At 46.8% G+C, this 15,173-nt stretch overlaps 1 protein-coding gene across 3 annotated transcripts in view; it reads right to left on the minus strand.

Annotated features, from left to right (window-relative positions):
* Positions 1-4,280, minus strand: part of MKX (mohawk homeobox) — a 71,203-nt gene extending 66,923 nt beyond the window's left edge. The window contains exons 1-3 of one of the 3 annotated variants that reach the window (XM_084782020.1): positions 4,098-4,280; positions 1,965-2,234; positions 109-268 (exon numbers count right to left, since the gene is read on the minus strand). In XM_084782020.1, the coding sequence (XP_084638146.1) occupies positions 109-268; positions 1,965-2,152 (348 nt within the window). In that variant the 5' untranslated portion in view covers positions 2,153-2,234; positions 4,098-4,280. Of the gene's footprint in view, positions 1-108; positions 269-1,964; positions 2,235-2,982; positions 3,784-3,815; positions 4,050-4,097 lie in introns of those variants that run through there. The other 2 variants (XM_084782019.1, XM_084782021.1) reach the window with 2 other exon arrangements.
* Positions 4,281-15,173: the final 10,893 nt, after the last annotated feature.

Below are 15,173 nucleotides of genomic sequence, written 5' to 3' on the forward strand. Positions count from 1 at the left end.
CTGGACCCCTCTGAAGGCGGCACTGCCTACCTTCCTAGGGGGAAGCACAACGGGGGAAACACTGGGTTTCTGCTCCTCAGAGACCCAGGTTTGAGGGGTCTGGATTACCTGCACCAGCGTCATCTGTGAGCCTAGGGCCAAGAGTATCTTCTCGGTCTTCGTGGGGTACGGGTTGTCACGGTGCTTGTAAAGCCACTGCTTAAGGGGCCGCGCCATGTCTTGTAGGGCCTGTCGCTTGTGCCTCACCTTCCCTCCATTCTGCCGGGCCCTGGGACATGGCGAGAGGAGACAGGCGTGTTAGCAATATCTTTTCGGGCGGCCTGAAGGTCCTCCATGATAGATCGCATTTCCATCATGTCAGCATCCAGCCTAGGCTTAACTGCAGAGCACCGCCCCCCACCCCACCCGACCCCGCGTGCCCAGCAATGCAGGGCGTCTGTGCTTAAGCACCTCTAATTCTAAGAGCCCCCAAAGTCGGGGCAAAGCAAGAAAAGGAAACCCCACACTTCTCAGTGTGAGCACAGGCTCCAATGCGTCTTTCTGAATAGCCTGCTGACGATAGGATCACGTGCAGTGCAAGGTCTTACATTTATTTTGAAAGCGGGGAGCGGTCTTGATCCCAGCAAGTCAGGGTTGGCAGAGTAGGGACGACCGCCACTTGGTTGGAAAACTGTTAGCTAGACTGCAGATCTGGGCCCAAAGCTAACTGACACTTTCTTCGACCTCTCCCCCAGGCCACTGACTGGGCCTGGCCTCCGAAGAGGGCCAGGTCTCCAAGTTCTCTGGCTTATAGGTCCTGGGGGTGTGAGTCACCAGTGGTCAGAGAACACACACGGAATGGCGGAAACAAAGCAAAGGATGATGGCTGCCTAAGATCTCTGAACGCTCGCTTATTTCGTTTAATGCTCTGAAAACTCGAGAAGCTGGGAAAAGCAAACCCTACAAAGCACTCTAGGGCCATTCCCTCTATAGGAAGAGTGAAAAGTGTAAAACGTCGTTCCAGCAGCTAAAGGTTTGTAAAAGACCCCAGGAAAGCTGACTTCTAGGAGGAGCTGGTACTAGAGCCGGCGTGGGGTGCTGCGCTCCCGGGAGGCTCCGGGAGGTGTCGCCGCACAGCCGTGAGCGCTCCTAACCTCAGTCCCTGCTCGTGCGCCTGCGCTCCAGCCTCCAGAGCGTCAGTTTCTTCTAACTCTTTGAAATGCAATTCCACCAGCACTGACTGCTTGTAACAGCTCGAGGAAGCCTAATCTCTTTTACTAAGCAGTAGTGCCGCAAAACAAGCAGCTGGTGCTGTGATTCAGCAGTGAGCCAACCGCTCTAAGGAGCCGCGAGGACCCGGCCAGACGCACTGCCCTGTACGCCCCAAAAGTGGAGCAGAGGGCTCACCCTGGAGCTTCCAGGCCCCGACAGCCCGCTTACCCACAGGAACCGAAAGCTAGCAAGTCCGCAGCCTCCTTCTCCGGGTTCGCCGCGGGCCTCGCCGAGCTGTGTGCGTCTGAGACGCCCTGCAGGAGCCGACCTAACCAACACCTAGTCCCAAGCCAGGGGAACCCCAAGGCCAAAGTAAGATCCTCTGGTGACAAAAGAGAAAGCCCCGAGGCCACGCTTCAGAATCGTCTGTTTGACTCAACCCCGTGTCATAGCGCACAGAGCTCAATCTGCTCCCGCGATGTGCAGAGGAAGCAAGAAATTACTCCGGGTCCCCGTGTACCAGGGACCTCTAGGTAAGGGAGGACTGGGCGCCAACTCAGTTTTCATCAAGTCTCTTTTGAACTGTTCTAAGGAATTAATCCCTTCAGTTTTGAGAAGGTAAATCCTTAAGAACCGGGCGTGCTAGTTCAAGAGGCGTAGATCTGCGGACTCCTGACTCTCAGATCTTGGTGTAAGCGTCACCCACCCGCAGCTCGCCGCCCCTGCCCCTCTGGATTTGCCGGTCCGGTCGGACCCCCGAGGCGTGACCATACCCGGTCCTCCGGTGTCTCAGGCTGAGGTTGTCCTTGAGGGGCGGGCCGTCTGGAATGCCCACCTCCGGGCGTGTGTGTGGATTGTCCAGGACGCCACCATATGGCCGGCTGCCACGTTCCCGCTCAGGGGTGCCTCGGTCCTCAAAAAGCACGGCTCCCCCTAGCTTGTTGAAGACGATGGTGTTCATGGTGAGGGTTGGCAGGGACGCGCGGCCTCGCCGCAGCGCCTGGGAGCCTGGTCGCCAGGAGCTCCGCAGCAGGGCTCGGATTCTAGAAGATCGAGAAGCATCACGTTATTCCGACTGTGCCCAGGAGTCCTAAACTTGATGTGGCTGCTGAGCCTGCTGTGCTGAAAGGCGGGGCGGTATAGATGCTAGTAGACTAAGGAACGCCCTTCTTCCGCACCTGGCTACCTACACACTTACACAGCACTCCTGTGGCAGACCCCTGCTCTTCCCCCTCCTCTAGGAACTTCAAACAGAAATAATTTACCTACTGAGGTGAAGCAATTTCCAAATGAACTTTCCGGTCACTATCAGAGACATAATCAGGACAGCGAAGCAGAATAAACAAGTAAGGGGTGTGTTCTTCGTTAAGCACCACACAGAATAAAGCTTCTAGGAGTATCGGGAGAGTTTGGAAGTGACATGAATAATTGAATCCACAAGGGCGCGTCAATGCGTCCCTGTGGTGTCAGGATTTTCATGTTTTCTAGATCCTGGACCATATGGCGGAAACCCCTGCGTCTATCAATTAAAGCCTCCAGATGGGACAAGGGAAGGGGGAGCTAGGAGCAGAGCCCCAAACCTGAAAATTAAGTGGCCTCAAGACAAATGTGTCGCAAATTCCCCAATCTTCCTGGGGAACTCATAGCGAAGGTGCCAGGAATCTGGGTCCTTGGGGATTTCAGTCCTCAGGAATTCGAGCCGGTTTCAGACTCCTGAAACCTCCTCGCTGGAAGTGACCCGTACATCTTTCAGACTGTGGCCGCGGGGCTCCGGGACACCCCTGGGCTCACCTCTGGTATTGGAATGCTTGGGGGTAGGCGCTCAGCCCGCCAGGTGCAGGTATCCAGAGCAAGGCATCCGTGCCGCAGAACAGCCGCAATACTGCTGCGGGATCTGGACCGTGCCCACCGGCCAGATCTCGCTCCCTCCCTCCCTTGCAACTCCTGATAGCTCGGTCTACTCAGAGCTGCTCACAAGGCGCCGCCAGCACTCCCCTCTCAGCACACTCTGCTTCTAGAATGCGCAGCGCCTACACTCGCCAACGCCCCCGCCCCGCCCTCTAGCCACCGCAGCGGTTGCCACACGCGACATTTAGGACAAGTCACAGCAACTAAGCGACGGCCACCGTCAGTATTTGTATGAAAAGTCAAGTCTCTGGTGGCCACTGCGTTGTGTCCTAGGGCTGAATCTTGTGCAGACAGGTACGGGCAGGCCTGGGGTGCACACCCAGCCTCAGGGGTAAGTGTCAAAGCAAGTTAGTGAGCCTGGCGCCCCTATCTCAATGATTGGCGTCCACGCCTCTTCGCGGGTGCAAGCGTCCTTCCCCCATGCCACTCCACCTTTTTCTACCCAGTCCAGTCCTAGACATACAGCGCGCTTTCCCAAGCAAAGCCATGGTGAGGTTTGCCACCTAGGACATTTCCCACAGACTGCAAACACCGCCACGGTCCAGGTCTGCGACTGCAGGCACGGTGGCTGGCGGTTGGCACACGTCCCAGAGTCCCGAACCATTGCAACGGGCGTGAGACGTGTGGCAGTTGAGTCCAGTGGGCCCTAATTCTTCCTGGGCTCCCTTGAGAGATTCCCCCAACACCCCGCCTCAGCCCTTAAGCTCTGCACTTACCCAGATTCGCTCCTAGCAGTGCTGGGGGGCGCGACCCCAGCGGAACTGTCCCGCGGATAATTAGAAAGCAAAGCAAAGGCCGCCAGGTGGGCTGCCAGCTGCTTCCCGGCCCTCCCTCCTGCGCTGACCGACACCGGGCGCGTCCGCCACAAGACCTCAGACGGAGATGGGGGAGGGGAGGACAGACCCGCGGCGTGCATAGAGCTGGGAAGCAGCGGCGCCTCTGCCGCGGCGAGCTTGGGCTTCTGCGCTCGGATGGAGAAGGGGGACTCCGGGCCATACCTGTAGCCGAGGAGCCCGCAGCCAGAGCCGGCTGTCCCGCCTCGGGACTAGGCACATTCCCATCCCCGCCGCATGTTCTCGGCGCAGGCTCCGACGCGCTCACCGCCACCACCGCCGTCGTCTCGGCTTTATTTACCCAGACGGGCGCGCGCGGCCCGGGAACCGGAATACCGAGGCCTTCTCATGTTTCCCGACTGCCTGGCCCAGCCCGCGAACATCCCGCGGGCGCGGTATCCATGTTCCCGGGTTGCGGTAGAGGAAGCTATCGCGCCTGCCGGGCAGCGGGAGCTGCAGTTAACCCCTCGCGGAGAAGCGGCCGCCCGCCGCGCCAGGAGCCGGGGGCGCTAGCATCCTCCCAGCGGGGCGCCGCTCCTAGCCGCTCACTCCAAGCAGCGCCTAGCAAAGCCAGCTCTTTTCTTCGTTCTCAGGGGAGTAATCTAAGAAGCCGCCGGGAGTCTGTGGCTCGGCTCACCAGTCTAGAGGTTGCGGTGCAAATCCTGTGTCTTAGCTGCTGCCGGTGCCGGAAATGTCACCAAGCGTGGCCCCGCGCGAGAAGGTTCTGGAGACGCGCCGGGTGTTTCCCTCCTGATTAGCGGGAGATTAGAGATTCTCTCACCGGGGAGGCCCCTTTGGAGTAGCTGGGCTGGCCCTCGAAGTCCAGGCTGTGGAGGCGAATGCCAGGCAAGCGTGCGCTTCCAGGGACAAGCATTGCAGAGGTAGGGATGCGGGGAAAGCAGCGGTGGGGCGAGGCGAGCTCAGACTCCAGCGCTGCTACGGACAGATGTGCAGGAGACCGAGCGCGCGGAGGCTGGATCTGCATGCACCTCAGGGTCGGAATCTGAAGGCTGTGGAGAAGAAGAAAGGCTACATACTCTCTAAGCGGTCAATTGTAATCCACCCAAGTCTGAGCAGCTGTATGGGACAAGAGTTTGTGTTTGTGGCAGCTTAGAGGGTCCCCGAAGTGGAGCACCAGGCCGCCTGCCTGGGTGTCTGGGCTCCAGCTACTCTTGGTGCCATCTATGTCTTTTAGGAGCTAAAGCAGATTTTAAAACAAAAATTATAATACTAACAGAATTAGCATCATTTGGACCTTTCTCCGTAACGATGGCCTCTCAGGGTTGATGTAGAGCCCCACCTAAAAAAAAATGTGCCTTCTATGTGGTCTAGAAGTGGCTAAAAATATATAATAAAGCTGATGTTTCCAGGACTAATCGCACCCTCGATTCTTCAATGTTGTTATCTTTCCAATTAGTGGCAAGAAACCCAGCAAGGCACAATCTAAATCAGAAAGGAGAGTGGTTTTTGTTTTTTTTTTTTCATTTTTGCGCGCTAGGCAGATGCGCATCGCATTTTCTGCTGTTCCCGGGTTTCTGCTATATGATGCTCCCTGGGTCGCGCTGCGTCGCTCTTTTGCGCTGCGCTTGTGCAGTAAGTTCTGGACAGGCTATGGTTCACAGATGTCACCGCAGCGGTTTAAACCTCAGGCACAAATCTAACCATCTAACCGTTTCAAGCACCGATTCGGCGGACAAGTTTCACAACAGAGGCAGGCACAGATGACACTCCATAGGAAGAAAAAGTCCACCAATCTCTTCCGTGGTGGTGGTCTCTGTGTGAAGATGCTTAGGTAGGCACTGGGAAGCAACCTTCCCTTCTGACCTGTGTTCTGTTCAGCTGCCCTTTCCTGGGACAAAGCAGCAACAGCAAATGTGATTATAATTTCATAATTTTCTACTGATTGACGGAGCTGTGTGCTACAGTGATGCAGTTGTAGTACAGAACAAAGGAATTTTGTGGTCTTTAGCATTTCACTGTATTTACATGCATTTACAAAGAATCCAAGGGACTTCAAGACACATTGGTATGTTAGTTTCACACACACACACACACACACACACACACACACACACACACGCCTCCTCCCCCCCCCCGCGTAAAATATATACAATAAAAATGTAAGACCGTTTTATTTGCCACACACACCTTAGTCTCACGTGAGGTGAATGAAGATTAATATATTACATCTCCTTTGGACTGAGGCTTAACGGTTCAGGTCTGTTTTTCAATGGAAGTACAGTAAGAGGGCCCGTGTTAAAAATGAAAGTGCCTTCAGAGCAGTTCGCAGAGAATGTTCCAGGTTGAAGCCTGTGTAAAAAGAAAGTATCTTTTTTCCTAACAGCTCAGACACCTTTATCGTCATATTAAATCTCACCTTTTCCTAAATTGGTTTTTACTTAGACTCTTGAATTGTTTCCCTCTCCATCTATAAAGCTCTGTTTCGTCATCCTCAGATGTAAAACTTAACGTTTTAGGGCAGGACTTGGGAGAGTGAGCACATGAGGAGCTTGTGGACGTGCCCTTTGCTGGAGGAGAGACAAAAGTGAACTCTCTGCTCAGATTGCAGAAAACCCAAGCCCTAAATTTAATTCTGGCTTTTTTGATGTTGGTCTTGTCCAAATCTACTAAAATATATGAGAAAAATAATAAGTTTAAAAAAAAAAACAAACTTGCTTTATACTATTTTTATGCCATTTTTTTTAAAAAAATGTGAAAATAGCATTGCCATTTCTAAAACTAGGGAGATGTTTAGGACATTTGGCAAAATCTTTGATCTATTTACTTAATTTGGGCTATAGTTATATGGTATTTTCCCCTTGTAGTATGTGGTGGAGGGTTCTTTTGATGTTTTGCTATTTTTACCAAGGTACCTTGACATTTCAGAGTTATTATTGGTCACAAAGCTTGGGAGGATGAAAAGTGTTTTCACACTCACTTCCCCAGTTAATACTTATGGGCGGAGAATGAGCAAATGCTATAAAAGACGCCATATCTGCTTAAATGTTTTGAGATGGCATTCGAAAGGACAATGACCAGGCTCACTTTTAGCCAGTTGCCATGGAGCCCAGAAGTCTGTTGTGAAAGGTGGAAATGTGAGCCAACCCTAGAAGGTGTCTCACTAGCCTTGTTTCCATATATGTGTTTATATTAATTGAAAAAAAGCCCAACTTCTGGAAGAAGGGAGCCTTTCCCATAAGTTAGCTCTTTATGAAAGAACAGCAGACAGGCCAAGTTCACCTTGGCCAACTGTATTCTGCTAAGGAACCATCAAAATGTGGTGGCGCACGCCTTTAATCCCAGCACTCGGGAGGGAGGCAGAGGCAGGTGGATCACTGTGAGTTCAAGGCCAGACTGGTCTACAAAGCGAGTCCAGGATAGCCAAGGCTAACACAGAGAGACCCTGTCTCGAAAAACCAAAAAAAAAAAAAAAAAAAAAAAAAAGTGGGTACCGCCCTATGCATACGTTCCCTTTGACCTCTCTCAGTGCCTTCACATGCATGATTAGAAAAACATTGCAGTTTTCCTTCAGTTTGTAGATAAATTAGACCACATTGTACACAAAACATGTGCTCTCACACCAATGTTAAAATAGTTTCTTATTAAACTAAAACACTTGCCTGTTCACTAAGTGATGTCATACAGAACTTTCCTATTATTATATGTAGTTGTAACTTCTTTTAAACAGTTGCGTAATATTCCACAATCTATTCTCGTGAGGATTTCTACTCTGGTTTTTATTATCATAAAATTACTACACATTCTTGTATGTAATTCTTCTTTATGCTTATGCATTTTCTAGAAATAGATGCATGCAGTTGAATTACTAGATTAAATGAAGGGTGTATTTTCTTATAAACGGATCAGCATTCCCAAATTTTCTTTTATTGTAAGCCTCTTTCACATTCCGGCTCACCACACCCCAGTGATATACATACTTATGGTCCTCTTTCCTCACATGCTATGCAGGATTTGTAGTTGAGTATTCGTAATCTTCCTGGACAGATAATAAAAAGTGTCTCATTGTTTGAGAAAATTTTCTTTACTTTATTAATTTGTTATCATTGGTAATAGAAACATATTTATTTATTTATTTATTTATTTATTTATTTATTTATTGTGGCCTGGGCTCATGAAACTCCTCCTTCCTCGGCCTCCTTAGTGCTAAAATCACAGACATGCAGCGCTCTGGCTGGATAAGCTCTTTGACTTTTAAAAATCAAATTGCCTTTGCTTATGCTTTTAAATGGCTTACTGATGTAGAAAGCTTGTGTGTATGCATGCATGGGCCACCTTACATAGATAAACATCCTGCCGGGTCTATGTCCCACCTTAACCCTTGTCTCTGTACTCTGGAAGGTTTAAACAGGACCCATATATGTCAGTTTTCCTTTGTGTGATACTTGTTTTGTCTCTTGTCTCGTACTGAAGAACTTTTTCTTGCTTTGTTTCTCTTTAAAAAAAAAAAAAGACGTATTTCATTTGCTGCACACGCATGCGCACGTGTGTGTGTGTGTGTGTGTGTGTGTGTGTGTGTGTGTGTGTGTGTGTCTAAGTGAATGCTTACCAGGTGCGTGAAGGAACCAATGGAGTCCAGTTGGTTCAGGTGGATTTCAGGCGGTCATGAGCCACTCAACATAGGTGCTGTATGTAAATGAACTTGGGTCCTCCGCAGTATGAACATGAACTTGGGTCCTCCGCAGTATGAACCACTGAACCAGCTCTACAGCCCCCGCACCCTTCCTTTCAATACTGTTAAACATTGTTTACACCTGGCTCTTCAGTTCTTCTGAAATTTAATTGTCTTGTGAGATAGAAACATACATTGATAGTTAAAAGTTTTCCAATGAGTAGCTGATTAGCCCGTGGGGTTGATTTAATAGGGACTGTCCTCACTAACTTGAACTAACTTTTCTGTTTCTGGCATCCCTTAAGAAGACTGGGAGATGCTGCAGGATGACCAGGATGCTCTAACACGTTTAATCTGCAGTTCTTCAGAGCCATCTTGTGCTCTAAATCTGTAACATCAGGGCACAGCTTTGATGTGCTTCCTGGCAGATGGTTGGGCTTATCTTTTATCAGCCCAGAAGCAGGAAAATAGTCCCAGTAGCCTGTTCCTGGGAGGCAGGGGCATCCACACTCAGCTTTTTCCTACAAGAAGTGTGGTTCCTGTGAGCTATATGGGGTAAGATGGGGCTGTTTGTATCAGTATTGAGTATACTGATGCCTTCTCCTTGCTTACTTTCCTTAGATACTAACTTTTCCCCCACACAAAGCAGCTAATGTAGATGACTTTATTATTATCATTTTAGATTTATTTTATTATTTCATATGTATGAGTGATTTGCCTCCATGTATGTCTTTGTACCGAGTATGTGCCTGGCTTGTGAGGAGGTCAGAAGAGGGAATCAGATTCTCTTTGACTGAAGTTCACAGATGGTTGTCAACCACCATCAGGTGCTGGGAATTGACTCTGGGTTCTCTGCAAAAGCAACAAGTGAGCTGCTGAGCCATCTCTTCAGACCCAATAACCTTTATTTTTATTTTTCTTGTTTTTTGTTTTTGTTTTTTGTTTTTTGTTTTTGTCTTTGTTTTTTTTTGAGACGGGGTTTCTCTCTATGGTCTTGGCTACCCTGGACTCGCTCTGTAGATCAGACTGGCTTCAAACTCACAGAGATCTACCTGCCTCTGCCTCTTAAATACTGTCATTAAAGGCATGATGTGCCACCACCACACAGCTAAGTTTTTTAAAGGCAGAGTCTCACTATATAAACCAGGTTGGCCTCAAACTCAGGACCCTCCTGTTGCATCCTTCTGAGGGCTGATTATAGCCATGTACCACAATGCCTGGCAAATAACCATCTTTGATAATAATTATTTGAGTCAAATTTACCCTGTCCCTTTAAAAATGCAAGAATTTTGTCACTACAATTAAGAAATACTTACATATATATGTATGCACACATATATGTATACATATATTTATGTGTGTGTGTATATATATATATATATATATATACATATACTTGTATACATACACAAATAATGAACAATCAATAAACTGAGACCCAAGTTAGGTATCTTGTTCTATTTCATAGTGGCTGAAAGAGGACGGAAGAAATCTCTGCCTCTTGATGCATAAGTACCTAGGAACTACAGTTCAGATGCCTGCTGTATTACACACATGAAAAATAGCCATATTGGTGTTCTTCGGCGACCTGGAAACACTCCAACAATAAAATTATTTTGAGTACACCATTCCAGCTTGAGAAATAGTTTTCCTTTATATCAAAAGCAGTCATGCTTATAGTTCTCACTGGCATGGAAACTGAGGATTACCTGATGCTAGGAGTTGGAGACCTGGGCATTGTTGTCAAACCCCATCTTGGGAGAAAGGAAGGAAGGAAGGAAGGAAGGAAGGAAGGAAGGAAGGAAGGAAGGAAGAGAAGGAAGAGAGGGAAAGAGGTAGGTACGGAGCTAAGGAAAGAAGGTAGGAGAGAAGGAAAGTGGGAACAAAGGAAAGTAGGAAGGAAGAACGAAAGAAAAGAAAGAAAGAAAGAAAGAAAGAAAGAAAGAAAGAAAGAAAAAGAAAAATGGTGTAATGAATATAGCAAAAGCTTGACCATCGCCTAGTAGGACTCTGCATGGAACCAAATGAACTGAAGATCACAAGATTCTAAATTTTTAATTCCTGTGTGTATAAATCAATATGTGCCAAATTTTCATATTACCACCCCCCAATCTGTACTCCCTGATTTCATTTTATAATTGCACCCGGAATCTATGTGTAAGTATCTGAATGAGACCATCGGTGACCATCAGTCTCAGCTGAGTCAATGTGCACGGGATGCCCTGGAACTGGAGTTAGAGGTGGTCCTGAGCTGCCATGTGTGTGCTGGTAATCAAGCCCGTGTCTTCTGCAAGAACAGCAAGTGCTCTTAACTGATGGGTCCACCATCTCTCTAGCTCTTGTTGGTCGGACTGAAATTTTCTGGGAGGCGTGCAGAATTCTCTGGCTCTCACTTTTGAGTTACTAAGAGAGACAAATAAATGTCTTATTTTAGTCCCCATATTGGAGGCTTCCTTGTGTTTACAATATTGTCAGTGCACTAAATAGCAGACTTGTACCAAGATGATCTCAGTGGCCCAAGGTGGACTTAAGAAATGTGTTTTTTTTTAATAACAAAAGCTGCTACAACCAGGGAAGCTGAAAAATAGACTGTGGAAACTGCCACAACACACACACACACACCAGGGGACCTGCTGTGTTTTAGAGAATCAGCCCAGTTATTTCTAGTGTTTTAGCTTATGTTTTTTAAACTCCAGACTTTAAAAAAAAAAAAACCTCTTTCCCCACTTCCTTTTTGTCCTTCCTTCCTTTTCTCCTTCCCTCTTTCCTTCCTTCATATCCCTCCTCCTTCTCACTCTAGTTTCAATACATTTCCAAGTGTAGATCTAGATTTAAGTGCTGCATCTTCTAAGTGGATGACGGTGGCAAACCTTTAGGAATTACTATTTTCTGGCTGGTCATCTCACTCGATCCCATTACAGAAGAGCACCCACAAATGTTAAAACTATATTTTTCTTTTTAAAAAATAATCATAACTATTTATGGGGCACCTGCATGAAAACCTCTGTGCCAAAAGGACATCAAATTTGATTTGAAAGACATGGTCCTGGCCTTACAACCCCATTAAGAAAGTACAGGAAAACAAACCTCATCTAAAAAGTTTTAGGGTATCTGATATAAAGATTGCCAAAATTCGCTCAATCTATAAATCATCTGTGCAGAGGCATGAGGGAGCTCAAAGACGGTAGAACGACCATTTTATGTGTCTGCTAAAGATTTTGTAACCATATTACCAACATCCTTCCCGAAAACATGCAAAAAGAGAACATTATTTCAGAAATTTGAGCCTGATTGAAAAACAGTATTTTCACCTCTTACATCAGGCTTTTTCAAGTTTTATGCTCAAACCCTCTGGGTTTCAAGAGAGATTTTTAGGGCTTCCGTTGAAAGAATTAAAAAAAAAAAGTATGGTAACAAATGCATTGGACTTAGATGCTGAGTTTTCTTTCTCCTTCCCTGCTCAACACCAAACCCTGGCACCCCTCCCCCTCTCCCCCTCTCTTCTCCCTCTCCCTCTTTCTTCCCCTCCCCCTTGCCAGGACAAACCTCTTGTACCTGTGAACAGAAGGAATAGCAAGACTGGAGAGAGAGGCATTGTTTGCATAAACTTGTTTTTATGGTGGTGAAATAACTGCTTATAGAGAGAAGTCTCCATTTGTCCCTAGTGTGGGGAGACTGGCCATTTCCCAAGCGTTTGGGTCATAATCCTGCAAAGCAGGAAGGGGCAAATACTGAGTAGCATGTAAAGTCACAGTGTGACCCAAAGTCAACAGCCTTCATTTGATTTTTATCTTCATTGGTGATTTGTTTTGTTTTGGCTTTTTTGTTTTGATTTTTTGGGGGGTTGTTTTTTGTTTTGGGGGGAGGTTGTTTGTTTTGGTTTTTGGTTTTTGGTTTTTCAAGACAGGATTTCTCCATGTAGCCCTTGGCTGTCCTGGACTCATTTTGTAGACCAGGCTGTGGCCTTGAACTCACAGAGATCTACCTGTCTCTGCCTCTCTAAGTGCTGGGACTAAAGGCCTGTGCCACCCCCACCCTGCTCATTGGTGATTTTTAAGTGTGCTGTGATGTCATAGGCACAAGGGAGCTCTGCATGGGAGAAAAGGTGTTGCTCTAATTAAGGGGCAGTTGAAATGGCCTCAAGTCTAAGATGAGCAGAATCTTCCAGTAGCCAAATGTCTCCATTTCTTCTTGAACTCGCAGAGGCATTTGTACTGATACCATGCTTCCAGACTCCCATAAGAAGGAACACAATAAAGGGCATCTTTGAAACTCACAAGTTTACATATAGGGCAGTTTATGCTCACACACTTCTATAGTACCTACTCATACAATTCTCACAGCCATCCCTGCGTGGTAGAAGAGCACATCTGGGTCTGGGATTGCCCACACTGGGGGTACGTATAGCTGCGATGTGGACTCAGGCAGTTCCAGAGGCTGTGTGTCTAGTCCCTCACTGCATCACACGTTCAATAAAACACAGGGTAGCAGGAAAAGCTGTAGGCCGCACGGCTGTAGGTGCAGCTAAATGGGCAGCAGGAAAGTCACTCACACAGTTCACTTGTCATTCTGCAGGTGACATCTTGCTTAGGTGAGGGGCAAGAAAGACTCTCATCGTCACCTGGAGCGGGACAGCTCTGTGCAAATCCAACGTTGTGGTAGTAAGAGCCACACTTCCCATTAATAATGAGCTCACTCTCCAGACCAATAGCTGAACAGCCCAAGGTTCCTGCACTGTGGAGAACATCCTTCCCGTGGCAAATGAAAGACAGCATGCCTTGGAATGGCCCCGCAGTCCTGCCGTGATGTTTTCTTGTAAGAGCAGACGCAGCCCGATTGCACGTAGCCTTGTGTTGATGCGGGACCTCAGACTGACAACAGTTCTGTCAACTGTGAAGTTCTTCTCAGATTGTTTTGTCTGTTTTTGTTTGTTTTGTCTTGTTTTCACTTATTATAGACTTCTCAGGCCTGTAGCTAACATTTGTGGAGCCCAAGGGAAGAAAACAATAGAATGCCCACCCACCCTATGCCTGAATATTTGCAAGTTATGAATCAAACTAATATACTACTAAAAAGAACGTTTCTTAACAAATAAAACATTTTGATGTGGAAAAAATCTATATGAAATTGAGATTTTTGTTGGGAAAATATCAGACACAAACAAATTTATTATTGCAGCTCTCTGGGTAGCTTGTGACTAGGCTTACAATCCTTAGATGAGAAATAAATTGAAAAACATAACTAATATGTCATAATGTATTACATCATAAAATATATTTTATCTTTAGTTCAACAAAAAATATCTGTGTTATCAGAACCAACATTCCTTGATGATTTTTGTCTTAAAGGGCTAGAAACAAGTGTAAATATACTGAAAATGGCCAACCTCTGAAAACAATTTTCATCAAGGGACATACAATAAAATAAACATGAAGAATTTAAAAATAGAATTATCCTTATATGTACTATTTGTGAAGTGGCACACAAAAATTAGAAGAGAAAAGGAAAATTATGATGAACATATAATGTAAGTAATGCTGAATATTTCTTTAATTTTTAAATTTAACTTTAAAATATTTTCACTTTAAGAACAGTTGGCCTTATTGCATAGCACTGGTATTAGACTCAGGAATGCCTTCCCTAGATTTGCATATGCATTGCCTTTTTTGTGATGATGTTTTACGTCACACAGTGTTCTGGGGGACAGGATCTTGTGTATCCCAATCTGGCCTCTATAGGCCTGTTGCTGCTGCTGCTCCTTCTGTCTCTGCCTTCTATACTGAAATTACCAGTGTGATCTTCTTGGCTTATGCAGTGCTGGGAAGCAGTCCCATGGCTTTGGGCCTGCAAGGTAAGATCTCTGCTGACATTTAGGAAATGCTCCTCAGTCAAAGAATGGATAAAGAAACTGTGGTACATTTACACTATGGAATACTACTCAGCTATTAAATACAAGGAAATCCTAAAATTTGCAGGCAAATGGATAGAACTAGAAATGATCATACTGAGGGAGTTAACCTAGACTCACATGATATACTCACTTATAATTGGGCACTAGCCCAAAAGGGATGTCCCATGAAAGTCTCCATTTACCAGGAGATTGGGATAGATGTGAGGATCTCCTATTTGGACTCTAGGTGAGAGACGTATGGGAGAATGGGGAAATAGAAGGATTCAGAGGGTCCTAGAAACCTACAAGAAGAACATCATGATGGGCAGATCTGGACACAGGGTGTCCTGCTCAAACTACTGTACCAACCAAAGACAATACATGCAGTAAACATTGAACCCCTACTCAGGTCTAGCCAAAGGACAGGGCATTCTCCACAGTTGTGTGGAGAGCGGGGACTGACTCTGATATGAACTCTTTTTCTTTCTTTTTTTTTTTTTTCTTTCTTTCTTTTTTTTTTTTTCAAGACAGGGTCTCTCTGTGTAGCCTTGGCTGTCCTGGACTCACTTTGTAGACCAGGCTGGCCTCGAACTCACAGTGATCCGCCTGCCTCTGCCTCCCGAGTGCTGGGATTAAAGGCGTGCGCCACCACCGCCCGGCCTTCTGATATGAACTCTTGTGCCCCATATTTGACCACCTCCACATGGTGGGGAGGCCTGGT

The sequence above is a fragment of the Acomys minous genome (assembly GCF_964271855.1).
Source record: "Acomys minous genome assembly, chromosome: 5".
Taxonomy (NCBI): Eukaryota; Metazoa; Chordata; class Mammalia; order Rodentia; family Muridae; genus Acomys; species Acomys minous.